Source organism: Eurosta solidaginis, chromosome 5 (genome assembly GCF_040869045.1).
Source record: "Eurosta solidaginis isolate ZX-2024a chromosome 5, ASM4086904v1, whole genome shotgun sequence".
In the NCBI taxonomy this organism is placed as follows: Eukaryota; Metazoa; Arthropoda; class Insecta; order Diptera; family Tephritidae; genus Eurosta; species Eurosta solidaginis.
The window spans coordinates 154,055,877-154,067,617 of record NC_090323.1 but is presented as its reverse complement, the minus strand read 5'-3'; the positions used below and the strand labels follow the sequence as shown (position 1 = coordinate 154,067,617).

The 11,741-nt window shown below is 37.8% G+C and overlaps 1 protein-coding gene across 1 annotated transcript; it reads right to left on the bottom strand.

Annotated features, from left to right (window-relative positions):
• Positions 1–3,394: 3,394 nt before the first annotated feature.
• Positions 3,395–11,386, bottom strand: LOC137254315 (uncharacterized). Its single transcript, XM_067791978.1, is given in 6 exon segments — positions 3,395–4,454; positions 4,456–4,522; positions 5,017–5,023; positions 5,976–6,001; positions 8,601–8,679; positions 10,801–11,386. Coding segments are annotated over 6 exon segments (1,401 nt in total). The 3' UTR covers positions 3,395–3,818.
• Between the last annotated feature and the right edge of the window lie 355 nt (positions 11,387–11,741).

The window sequence follows — 11,741 nt, the reverse complement described above, 5'->3', positions numbered from 1 at the left end:
TTTTCGAGATATCGCCATAAAAGTGGACCAGGGGTGACTCTAGAATTTATTTGCACGATATGGGTATCAAATGAAAGGTGTTAATGAGAATTTTAAAAGGGCGTGGGCCTTAGTTCTATAGGTGGACGCCTTTTCGGAATATCGTTATAAAAGTGGACCAGAGTTGATTCTAGAATGCGTTTGTACAATATGGGTATCAAACGAAAGGTGTTAATAAGTGTTTTAAAACGGAGTTGGCCTTAGTTCTATGGGTGGATGCCTTTTCGGAATATCGCCATAAACGTGGACCAGGGGTGACTCTAGAATTGGTTTGTACGATATGGGTATCAAATGAAAGGTGTTAATGAGTATTTTAAAAGGGAGTGGGCCTTAGTTCTATATGTGGACGCCTTTTCGAGATATCGCCATAAAGGTGACCAGGGGTGACTCTAGAATTTGTTTGTACGATATGGGTATCAATTTAATGGTATTAATGAGGGTTTTAAAGGGAGTGGCCCTTAGTTGTATATGTGAAGGCATTTTCGAGATATCGACCAAAATGTGGACCAGGGTGATCCAGAACATCATCTGTCGGGTACCGCTAATTTATTTATATGTATATGTAATACCACGAACCATATTCCTTCCAAGATTCCAAGGGCATTTTCTACTTAATATGGTAGGTGTCACACCCATTTTACCAAGTTTTTTCTAAAGTTATATTTTGCGTCAATAGACCAATACAATTACCATGTTTCATCCCTTTTTTCGTATTTGGTATATAATTATGGCATTTTTTTCGTTTTTCGTAATTTTCGATATCGAAAAAGTGGGCGTGGTCATAGTCGGATTTCGGCCATTTTTTACACCAATACAAAGTGAGTTCAGATAAGTATGTGAACTGAGTTTAGTAAAGATATATCGATTTTTGCTCAAGTTATCGTGTTAACGGCCGAGCGGAAGGACAGAGGGTCGACTGTGTATAAAAATTGGGCGTGGCTTCAACCGATTTCGCTCTTTTTCACAGAAAACTGTTATCGTCCTAGAATCTAAGCCTCTACCAAATTTCACAAGTATTGGTAAATTTTTGTTCGACTTATGGCATTAAAAGTATCCTTGACAAATTAAATGAAAAACTGCGGATTTTGCAATCATCGTGAGTGCTCTCGATGCATTCACAATCAAGCTGAATGCTCTTTTTACAGTCATGCAATCACTAACGGAATTTTTGAATGGAAAAAATGAAATCGCATTAAAACTTGGCTTATATATTTGAAATCAAACCATCATATTTGTAAAATGAATCAATCTTGATTTATAACTGTATTGATTGAAACATTTTACAGCTCTGCCAACTGTTTGTTTTTTTTTTTCATAAAGTCTTATACGAGTACATGTGAAGTGAGTCGACTGCCAAACCAATGAGTATTTTTGTTTTGATGCCTTATTTGTAATAAGAGATTCCAAGAAGCATTTTGTTGATCCTTGCGAGCACGTATACCCAAAATTTGTGCATACAAAAAATGTTAGTTCTAAGAATGAAATACCGCGAAAGGAAATTAATGAGATAAAATAACTTGGTTTCTTAGGGAAATGACTTCATTAAAAAAGGATCGATTATTGTTCTTAGATAGTAGCTAGCAAAGTGGAAAGGTACTTTTATTTTTTTGCTTAAGTAATTATATGATGCTCTACTTAGCACTGTTGTAACGCTCACAGACGAAAACAAATTGAAGGCGCTGCCACTTTAAGGCTAGCTGACAGCTGCTTTTTTTTTATAGTTGACCACATTTCATCGAGTGTCAGCTGAATTCTTCAAACAAATACTATGTGTTAATTAAATGAAATAAAAAATGTTGTAACAATTAAAATAATTTCGATAGACCTAGGAATAGCCAAGCAACATAAAATATATAGACCTGTTTCAAAATAAAGATGATGGATTGCCTGCGGAGTGAGGAGTTGATAAGGGGCATGCCGATTGGAGTCTAAGTGTACTTTGCCCAGTTCACAGAAGGGAGATCCTACAAACCGCACCAACTATCGCGGAATCGACCCTTTTTGTATTTCATATAAGGTCCCGTCAAACGTATTGCGCGAAAGGTTGATTGAGAACCTTATCAGTGAGGCTATAGACCAGGTAAATCTACCAACAACTAGATTTTCACGATGCGCGAAATCGTGGAAAAAACGCGCGAAAAACGAACTGACACACATCAACTCTTTGTGGATTTTAAGGCGGCATTTGATAGCAAAAAAGAGCTGCCTATATGCCTCTATGTCTGAATCTGGTTTTCATGCAAAACTTATACGGCTGTGCAAAATTATACTTCGGGCTAGGTAGGCAAGTAAAGTCCTCTCTCGGGAAAGTGAAAATCAAAATCTAAAAGTCTTTTATCGTACCCGTCCTGCGATATGCCTCAGAGGTATGGACCAAGACAACATCAGATGATGAGGCTCTGGCAGTGTTAGAGAGAAAAGTTCTTATACGAATTTGCGGCGGCGAGTACGCTAGGTATGCCATGTTATGCGAATAGAAGATGATGCTACAGCTAAGGAAATATTTTATCAGAGCCCGTTTTTGGAAGCAGAGAAACATGGAGGCCCCCACTCCGCTGGAAGGACGAGGTGGAAAACGATTTTAATTGATTTGGTATGTTCAATTGGCGCCAGTTTGCCCAACTAAGAAGCAAATTTTTGAACGGTTAAGCGCCAAAAACTAGGTAAGTAGCAGCAAACTTTAGTGTGCCAACCTGGTGGCATAGTTACAAAGAAAAAAGTGAGCACTACTATAAAAGAGGTGTTTTTGGAATGTTAGCCCTTGTCAGTGTCCAAGTTTTACACATTTTTTAATCACCATCCTTACGAAAAGTTTGAATTTAGACAATTACGGAAGCTCTAATTTTGTGCGTTCTTCTAAATGATCTTTTTTCCCTTTGTTTCAGATGAATCAGTCAAAAGAATACAGAAATATTTACTCAACTGACACTCAAATTTGAAATCTTATATGATTATATTGGAAAACATGTTAACTAAGATTTTGAGTAGGTACCGGGCTGCACTTTTAGTGAGATACGATAAATTGAAATATTTGTAACAGAGCGATCGATATATGTATGTATAAATTGAAAAATAACGTTCTTATAGTTATGGAATGCAACTCTCTACAACCTTGTGAGTAACGATGCGATTGCGGTGATATAAAAAAAATATCATCAGCGAGCATCCAACAGGGACTTAGTAAATTTTTAACCCCTAATTTGTGGTATGACTGTTGTAGATATATCTATGCGTATTGTCAAATCGTATTTTGTAACTGTGTTTGTTTTGCACAATTCCACTTTCCTTTGTGTATTTGTTTTACATTTTTTTATTTGCCAGTGCAATTATCAAAGCCATAAGGCAGAGTCCCAAAGGGCCATTAATACCAACAATTTATGCATATGCACTTTTCTCGCTTTTCCATCAACAATAAATGAATGCGCCTACATATACTTACATACATAGCTTCTATATATACATATATATCCACTCTCACTTATCTCTTATCTGCAAAAAATTGTACCGTTCATTGCATAGACTGTGCGGCCGCGATACGACTGCCCTCAGTGCCATATCCAATCGTTCTTCAATTGCTCCGAACTGCAGGATTTTGTCCAAATAAATCCTGTAGCTTCAACAACACGTTGTTGTTGCTTTTGTTTTTGCAATTTCTGTTGCTGCTGCTTTTGTTTCCGCTTTTGATAATCTCGATATGCATTCACTGGCAATAATGTCATTGTGCCACGCATCGTTCCTGCTACTGCTGGTGGTGGCCTATTGGATTTATGCGCTTCCACTCAGCTGGCCACCACGATTGTTGCATTCGGCCAACGGCATGTAGAGTCATCAGATACGTCGTTAGATGTTACGACGCGACGTGTCACACCAAGTGTGCTCACACCAGTGCCAACACCACCACCAATCATACAACCAAAGCCAACTGTCACACCATCGGTTACTGTACCAAGTTGATGTTCTTGTTGTTGTGGTTGATGCATATGCATTTGTCTTGTTGTATTCAGACTATTCGTCATCGGTAAGGTTGGTGAATCCGAAATCGATGACATCGAAAATCTGTTTTGACGTTCATGTTGGAGTTGTAATTGCAATTCTTGTGGTTGATGATATTCATGTTCATATTCATAATCGGGTGTACGTTGATGACCACCGCTATGGCTACGATATAATGGTGGTTGATATGAATTGTGATGATATGGATGATGGTAATATTGTTGTTGCTGCTTATGATTTTGTTGTTGTTGTAGCTGAATCGGTAATTGTGGCAGCTGTACTGAGTTCGGTGTAACCGCAGCAGAATGCAACGGTGCCGCTGATGCGCCCATTGCGATCATTGTGGTTAGTGATGAGGCTGCCGATAGCGATGGTTGTTGTAATCCACGTATGCTATCTGCTGGATGTGCGGTATATATGTATATTACTGCGCCGCAAATGATTGTTGTTATTGCCATTGGAGCGCTTATGACGCGACCACCATTGCACGAGTTATGTACAATATATAAATAAAAATGACGATGTTAATATGTTAATAACATGACTTATGTATGTACAATGTAAGTTAACAGAGATATCAAAGAAAGTGAGGTATGTTAATAACATAATCTTGACATGTTATTGTTTCGTTCCCATAATTTCACTGTTATGTTAATACGTTTTTATATGTTATGAATGATTGAAAGTTTGGGAGAACGTAAAACAACAATGTAATGAATTTTTGTATATTGGAGAGTTTTGGTAAATCAGTTTTAATAACAACAAATTAGTACGTAAGTGAATATATTAGAGTAAGTAGATGCCAATGGAACTAAGCAGTTAAATGGTGTGATGCTTGTTAACTGTATAATCATACGATGTACATTTTTGTATGTAATAAGCAATTTACTTTAATATAATAAGTTACTTTTGTAGCTGATCTCATGGAATAAAGACTCGTTGTTTAGAATCTCGCAGTTAACATTTTCATTGATTTAATTCACTTGGGTTTCTGTTAACGCTACGGAAGCGTGCGACGAAATACATTTTAATTTTTTTAATTTCAATATTTTTATTTTCATTTAAAATTTTAGTTTATAATTATTTTTTGAATTTCATGTGCATATGTGGAGGAGGGGTGAGAAATATTCAGCCGTTTTCCGCACCGCTGCGTTCAGCCACCATAACCGCTGCTTCTACAACTGTGGGCGTTGCTGTCGCATCATTATCATGCCCTATGCGCACGCCTCCTCCCTCTTCTTCGTCACTAGGAGTAGCTCCCAACTCCAATGTTGTTTGCTCCTCATATATGTATCGTATGCTTCACTGCATATACTCACATGCATATACTCGTACTACGACTACTTGCACTTGAACTTATAAAACTGCTACTAACAGCTGGTGCGCCGCCACGCTTCATTGGTGCTAGCGATACAGGAGGTGGTGGTAGCGAACGCGTAAACATATCAATACGTTGGGTTAGTAATTTTTGGCTTTCTGCTGCTTTTGTTAATGCGCTGCCGCCGCCGTCACCAGTGCTGCCAAATTCTGTGGCACTACTTTAATAACTTGGCGGTCGATAAATTGTGGATAATGTAGTACGTTGCGTACTTTGACTATCGTTTGTTAACGATGATGACGAGCAACTGTTGCTGACATATTGTAATGGTAACGGTTGTGGTAGACGTTTATTTGGTTGTTGTTGTAGTTTTTGCATTGATGTGACAGTGGCGTTATAGTGGCTTGGGCTTGTACATGTAAATTACGATAGGCATTGGGATATAAGTGTTGGTGATGTTCGTGTACATATTGATTTTGATTGAGGTTGTGGTGGTGATGGTGGTGGTGGTTGTGATTTTAGTGTTGGTGAGGATAATGGTGGTTTAGGTGTTGGTCATATTGTAATTGTTGATGGTGTTGGTGATAGGATGTTGCATTGCTATCGGCAATTTTAGCACACTTACCATTTCGATTGTTCGTTGGTTTTTTTCTGCAAGTAAAAATAAGCGTAACGTTTCAAATTAGCTTTTTTGAAGAGAAAGTAGGATAATAGTTATTACATTGACAAAAATGTTCAGGGTCACTGTTTAGGGCGCCATGGCTTAAAGTCAGAAAGGTAGAGAGACTGTAGCCCTATGATCATTTAAGCAAACTCAGAGTTAGGCCTCAAAAATTCATTTTATTCAGACATTAAAGAAATTGCCAAAATGAAACTTGTTGTAAGCATTAACGGATTATAGAATTATGCAAAATAATTTCCCAAATAATAAGTTTTTTTACTGCTACTTACCGTGCTACCAACATGCTTAGCTTAAGAGGCAGGTGAGCGGACTGGAGATATCTTTCCACTTTCACAATCGTTATAGCATTTTTCAAGCACAAATAATAGGAAACCAAGGCGCTAGGGGACCAGGAGAGGTGCAGATGCTTCCATCCTTCCGCTAAAAGACTTAGATCATTTCTCCATGATCTTTGGTGGCATCCGCTTTATAATACTTTTCCTCACAAAACTGAAGACTGCAGAACAACTAAGAGTTCTGCTTGATAGCCCAGCAGAAGGGGGAGTGCTCTTACCTTTGCTGTGGCTTATTACTACAAAATATATTATAAAAAAATCAACACAAATTGTATGAAAATTGTGCCACATGCTAAGGAAGTAGTTGTTATTATTTCATGTTTCGTCCCTTCCATGATGAATAAAATCATAGAACGTACTTTGATGTTGATTTACTTTTGAACCGCCACAGCTAAGGACTTTGATAGATCGGGCCTTTCGGGATACACATAACTGGGCACCAAATGTTGGGTTGAGCGCCAAGGCGGAGAACACGGATTTGGTCTTGTTTACTAGGAAGTATTAGGTTCCGAATTGAAGATTGACAAGCCCGGAGAAGTCTTGTAAAAAATATCAAGGAATCATTCTAGACAGTAAGTTGTGTGAAACTCAATGCGGTGGAGAGAACGTAGAAGACCTCGACGACGTTTCATGCATGTAAAAGTATGCTGGGGAGTATGTGAGGTCTATCTCCCCTGGATATTTGCAGCGATTTTAAAGTCCATCCTATTCTATGGTAGCAAAGAGCATAGCGTTAGCAACTGCAACGAGACCTAGCCTTAAAAGAGGAGTAAGGTTGGCGCCAGGGCGCTCAAATGGCAGAAAAGGCGGTGCGTGTATACGGATGGCGCCAAAGGAATGGAAGGAATAGGGTCTGCGGTATATTGCGCAGTTCGCAAAATAAAGAAATCATACAAGCTGTACCTGATCACTATAATATTTTCAGGCAGAAGTAGTAGCCGTGAAGCAGTAGAAACACTAGGGGAAAATAGCTTAAACTGCAGTCGCGTCAATTTAACATTGAGAGCCAAGCAGTAGTAGAGGCTATAATCTCTTATACCAAAACATCTTAAAATTTGTTTGAGTGTAAGCAGCCCATGGAAGGAATCGAAATAGGGAGACATTTGGGTCTGTGGGCTTATGCGAATAGGTGAAAATGAAAGAAACGGATGAACTAGCTTAACTGGATGTATAGCTCGAAGTTTGTGCCGTAGACTTTCCAATCAGATTGGGCGAAATTAAAAGAACGCAATGATCGACCGAGCAGGAAAGTGTCGAAGATCATCTGCAGCTCTTAAAACCATATACAAACAAATTTACCCTTATCACTGAAAAGACGGGGCTATATACCCATGACGTTTATTCTGACTAGACATTGTCTTCCTTCTGGCTTCGCATGTTTTCATATTAGGACTTGTAAATGATAGCAGATGTAGGAAGTGTGGGTTAAGGGAGGAAACGATCAAACAGGTTTTGTGTTTGTTAGAGTAAGGCTCCAGCTTTTAGGGGTGATACGGTTATCTAGGAGCAGCAAGTAGCATATGCCCCATAAAGTTTCTAGTGTTTGCCAGAGGAATGATTTGTTTTATAGAATAGATACTTGTTTCTATTAGGATTTATCAGTTTTGTCGTTGAGCACACTTTTCTTTCAGTAACGATGAGGTTCTCGCTGACCAGCCAATTCAACGCAACCCTTAACAATTTGATAAATTGAGCGCCGATTTCTCATATAAATTTTAAGACTTCTCTGCGCTATAATCCCAAACTTTATTTACAAAAAAATGTTTTTGTCTGATGGATAAGATTGAAAGTTAAAATGGTAAAAAACGGTCGTTCGAATGAAGGTCAAATAGATCTTTTCATCATTATTAAGGTATAGTGAGAAGTTTTTGAACCTTAATCTTATTTTACCCGTTAAGGTACTCAGTGAAACAACAAACTTATCCTTCAAAGAGCTAATTCGAGAGATCAATTAAGCGCAACCTGACTAATGAAAGCTGAAACTTCCCTTTTATTCTAAAACTCTTTTCCAAAGTATTTCTTTTCCTATTCAGCTTGGAGGGTTTTAAGTCAGCAATCCTCATAATCTTTCTTTAACCATTTCATTTGCATACATTTACTATTTTTAAGCGCTCACTTTAAACTAAAATAAAGTCGAGTTAAATGTTTAAAGGTTGATATAAGTGTGCAGGTATATGTCTACACATATTTTAAGTTTCTGTTACGAAATTTAAACATATTTCCGTTCACTTACCTTCTACAACGTACAACCGTCACCATTATAATCGCACACAGCAAAGCTGAAAGCGCCGAAACCAATTCTGAGGCTTTTTCTGTGCAGGCGAATAAAAAAAGAAAAATATAAACGGAAATTAGTTATGGCATACCATATCCGGCGGAAAGAGAAGATAGCAAATTCCTTTTACTACAACATACATGCCATATTCAAAACCACGTCAAAGGGTTATCCATCCAAACCACAAATACGGATATTAAGCTAAGCACACTCAGTTATACACACAAACTCATATGTGTAAGAAGGAATTGAAAAAGAAAAATTGAAAAGTCTACAAAACTTAGGTTAGAGACAAATAACGTCTGTACAGCAGGATGTCAAAAATTAATTTGTAGGGCTTTTATAAAAAAAGGGGATTTAGCGACGTAAACGATATCATTCCAGCTCCGAAGACCCACAAAAGCCTGGACCGACGTCTTAGTGAAAAATAATTTGCCTAGCAGCTGGCGTTCGGAGTGGGTATACAATTTGCATATCCCTTCTCGCCAACTTGTAGGAAAAATTAGAAATAAGCAAGACGCAGGCTGGAAGATAAGGTCGGCCTTAATCGAAGCGACTTGGATTATTAGTGCGGTAAAGCATGCCTGTCTAAGAGGCGGCTAAAATACACGAATCAAAAGTTTCGCGAGGTCAAGAAATCCTTCAAGCGGCATTCAAGCGATTACAATAGAAGTATAAACATTCGAAAGATAGATGGCAAATAAATAGAAGGGTGACATCTCAGAGGAGGATAAAAACAATTAAGGCGACCGAAATGACTGTCGGAAAGCTGGATAAGAAGAAAAGTACAGATATATGAATGGCTGAATACAGCAAAATGTAAAGTAATGGAGGGAGTTTAAGATCCACTTCTTACAAAATAAAAATTGATGGATCGTTGGACACAGGGAAATTTAAAAAAGCTTGAGTACCAAGTATACGTGAAGTTCGATGTGTAAAAATACAGGTGTACGTCTAGAAAAAGATAAGAAATCGACAACAACACGAAAACACCCCGATAATGGATCGATACTCTATCGACAAAAAATCGATAAGTTTGCGATTAAAATTGGTTAAGTTCCGATGGAAAATCAATAAATTTTCGGTGGTAAATTGGTAGCAAATCGATGAAACAAAATACGTACCCATAAGAAACTTTCCATAAAAAATCTATAACTGCTTAGCACTTCGATAAAAAAATCCATAACATTTCGATTGGATCTCGATAACCTCTGCGATAAAAAATCTATAAATTTTCGATAGTATAGCGATATATTTCCTATAACACGCCGATAACAAATTAGCAACACTTCGATAAAAAATCGATAACTTTACGAAAAAAACCGATAACTCGTCGATAAAAAATCAATAACTTTTGGCATACATTTTATAACACTGCGATAAAAAATTTATAAATTGTCTATACCTTGTCGATAACATGCTTTTGACAAAACAAGATGTTTACACATCAATCATGCAGGAATCATCGGTCTTATCGATAGTCAAACGAACTGACAGAGGGCAATAACACAGACCGATGGACAGAAAGAGATAAAGACAGTCAAACGGATGGAGGGACAAACTGTCAAATGTAACATACCCGTTAAGTGCGTTATGAACCAAGTTTAATTTCAAGTCTAAGTACTAGCGCAACTGGGTATACAAAACATATAGCATAAGAAAGCCTCTCGATTTTATTATGATTTTTTTAAGTATGTGCGCTTTATAGCAAGTTCCTGAAAAGTGCCGGTTATATACAAAATCCTTTGCTTGTGTCTGATACACTGTGTACGATACACTGTCAGCGAAAAAGTAATTTTTTTTGTTGCTCTCTTACACCTTAATACATTTGCATATGTAATGAATGATTGCGAAATTCATACATACACACACCCTCGCATATGCATAAATACGAACAAACTTGTCCCCAATCACACAGGGTCATGCATACTAATAGCCTACAACCCCCGCAGAATGACATAACAACATTCAACACACCATTGAGCACTTAACAATCCTGCACAGTTACTAGACTAACACACACACGCACATACACACACAAAGACAGTTTCATTTAATGGCAGTATACTTTACACTCCATACATACTACTACGGCTTGTATAATCAGTCACACCCATACGCCCCCACCCACATACTAAAGCAAAAACATTTTACTCACCTATTGTCCCTACGAATATGAATGTGCTTTTCGTAGGCATAGCCCATGTGCACAAATCACACCTTGTCAGTCCATCACTCCATACTGGTTCATCGACAAAGAAGGGTGGTCGTGGTGGTGGCGGTACAAAACCTCCATTCCATAAACCATTTTCGCTAGCACCAAATGCCAATGGTGAACCAAACAAATCGTCATTGTCATCAAATATATCGAAGGACACATCACGAAAATTGCTTAAATCCTCAGCTGAGCTAGCAACAAGATTTTCTATGCTTGGCGGACGAAATGTCGGAAATGTGAGTGTAGGAGTATTGTCACTAATGCTATTACTAGTACTAGTACTGCTGCTGCTGCTGCTACCGATGTTGTAACTGTGAGTATGACTGGCGCTACTCACATTTAGCCTGCTGATGCTGCTACTTGTGCTTGTGTAGGTGTCAGTGTAGGCGACTAAATTTGTGTTGTTGGCAGGCAGAAAATTGTTTAGCAACATATTGCCCAGGCGGTTGGCTAATGTTGTGTTGGTGTTGGCAGTGCTGGTGGTCGCGCTATTGCTGTAAGTGGTTTCAACATGTATTGCGCCCATACATGTTAAATTCCAAATAGAATTATCAATTGATGCAATTGGTTTATATTCTCTAATTCATTAAACAACTAGAAATAGTTCAGCTAATTCCCATTAGATAATTGAAATTTTTATTCTAATGGTAAATCTAATTGCAATTAGTTGCCATTAGCAAAAACAATTGGGTTAACTTTTTAATTAGAAATCTAATTGACTTCTGCTAATGCAATTAGATATTCAATTAGCTCGAATTAATTGATTCTAATTCATTAGCTAATTAGATATTCAATTAGCTCGAATTACAATCACTTAATTCGAGCTAATTGAATATCTAATTGCATTAGCATAAGTCAATTAGATTTGTAATTGTAAAGGT